Source organism: Notothenia coriiceps, unplaced genomic scaffold (assembly GCF_000735185.1).
Source record: "Notothenia coriiceps isolate Sejong01 unplaced genomic scaffold, NC01 NC01_scaffold00013118, whole genome shotgun sequence".
In the NCBI taxonomy this organism is placed as follows: domain Eukaryota; kingdom Metazoa; phylum Chordata; class Actinopteri; order Perciformes; family Nototheniidae; genus Notothenia; species Notothenia coriiceps.
In genome coordinates this window covers 1-1715 of record NW_011345819.1, presented here as the reverse complement: position 1 = coordinate 1715, position 1715 = coordinate 1, and the positions used below count along the sequence as shown (strand labels likewise).

Here is a 1715-nt window from a genome sequence, read left to right as displayed (position 1 = left end):
TGGTGGAACTCCTGCACTACCTAGTGTGTGTGTGTGTGTGTGTGTGTGTGTGTGTGTGTGTGTGTGTGTGTGTGTGTGTGTGTGTGTGTGTGTCCTGTAAACTCGATGGTAAAGAAAACCCCTTTATGATTGATCACACTTAGGTTAGCAGCTGAGAGCCAGAGCAGCTTTATGAGGTGCAGCTATAGCTGGAGGGTACGCTAACCAAACAGCTAATGCTAACAGTTAAAACAGTGGGGTAGGAAAACAGCCTCTCTGGAAACTCTCATAACGTGTTTATCAGTGGAGGGAAGATGGAGGAGAGGATGAAGAGGGTGATGATGGTACCAGCATGGAGAAGATGTATTTCTGGTCTTTCTCCTGGAGGAAGACGAAGACGTCCGACAGCAGCAGAGCGTGGACATCTGGAACAAACAGTTAGATTAAGAGAAGCAAAAATACATTTGTAAAAACAGAGAGCTGTGTTTCATGCTAGCATTTAGTCTCTCAGTAAATCTTGTAAATAGATGTAAGATATTTGTGTGGGACATGAATTCTCCCCGGTCATGTGACATCTACAGTCATTTCTATTGGTCGGTTGTGCACCCCTCACCCTTCAGCCTCCCCTGGACGTTCTTCAGCTGCAGCCCCCCGTCGTGCACCAGCCTCCGCCTCAGAAGGTCCTCTCTGGCGAAGATCTGCCCGCTCTTCATCATCATGATGGACTTGGAGTCCATGCGGCCGTGGAAGTCCTTCAGACGCTTTCTCTTCTCGTGGTCGTTCACCTTGCTGTCCACGGCCGCGATCACCTCCTTCACCAGGCGCACCGCCAGAGAGAGGTCCTCGTGGTCCTCCTCGCTCTCTGGGGGACACAGGGGGGGGGGAAGGACGTTAGAGAACTGAGAGGAGGGTCTACAAGTCTAGGGTGTAATGAGAGATCTTAACTTGACACCTGAGAGACATTGAGGTGGGACTTAAAGCCAAATATTCATTTTCCCATCATCGCATATTTATTAACAATACACGTTTGTTTTCTGAGTGAAGGCCAGCATCAATGTATTTCACGTATTTGTAATTAAAGCAGAAAAATCCCTAATAAAAAACCTTTTAAAAATAATAATAAAATGGTAAAAACAATAATAACCGAGATTCACAAAATAATACACATATCAATAAAAAGGAACAATTACTTAAAATTCATAAAAATGGAAAATCAAATACAAATTAAAAATAATATAAAAAATAATAATAATACAAATATAATCTAAAACAAGTCTTGTATTTAATTTTAAACTAATTTAGCCTCAAAGCGCTCGTAACACAGGGTCAGTCGAATTTAGTTGTAATTGATCAAAGATAGACATGGAGGCGAATCAGCAAATGTAAAACATACTATTCACCTTAGAGGAGAAGCCAAGGATTACAACATGCACTTGAGAAGTGTGTCTGATGTGTTTGGGTAACATGTCCCCCCCCCCAAAGTGGAATATGTTCCTCCTTTAGTTGTACTTCATTGCTCCAAGGCACTAACACACCGTCTCCCACTGAGAGTGTGTGTGGTGTTATTTCGACTGTGTGTGTGGTGTTATATCCAGAGTGTGTGTGGTGTTATTTCCACTGTGTGTGTGTTGTGTTATTTCCACTGTGTGTGTGTGGTGTTACTTCCACTGTGTGTGTTGTATTATTTCCACTGTGAGGAGTCCCCTTAAAGCACCTTGGGGATTAACACAGCGCTG

General features: G+C 43.3%; 1 protein-coding gene across 1 annotated transcript; it reads right to left on the bottom strand.

The window, feature by feature from the left end:
• Positions 1 to 247: 247 nt before the first annotated feature.
• Positions 248 to 841, bottom strand: LOC104947798 (A-kinase anchor protein 13-like; the record flags this gene model as incomplete). The annotated part of the gene is made up of 2 exons (XM_010773895.1): positions 248 to 404; positions 593 to 841. Coding segments are annotated over 2 exons (374 nt in total), but the record flags the coding sequence as incomplete, so codon positions are not given.
• Positions 842 to 1715: the final 874 nt, after the last annotated feature.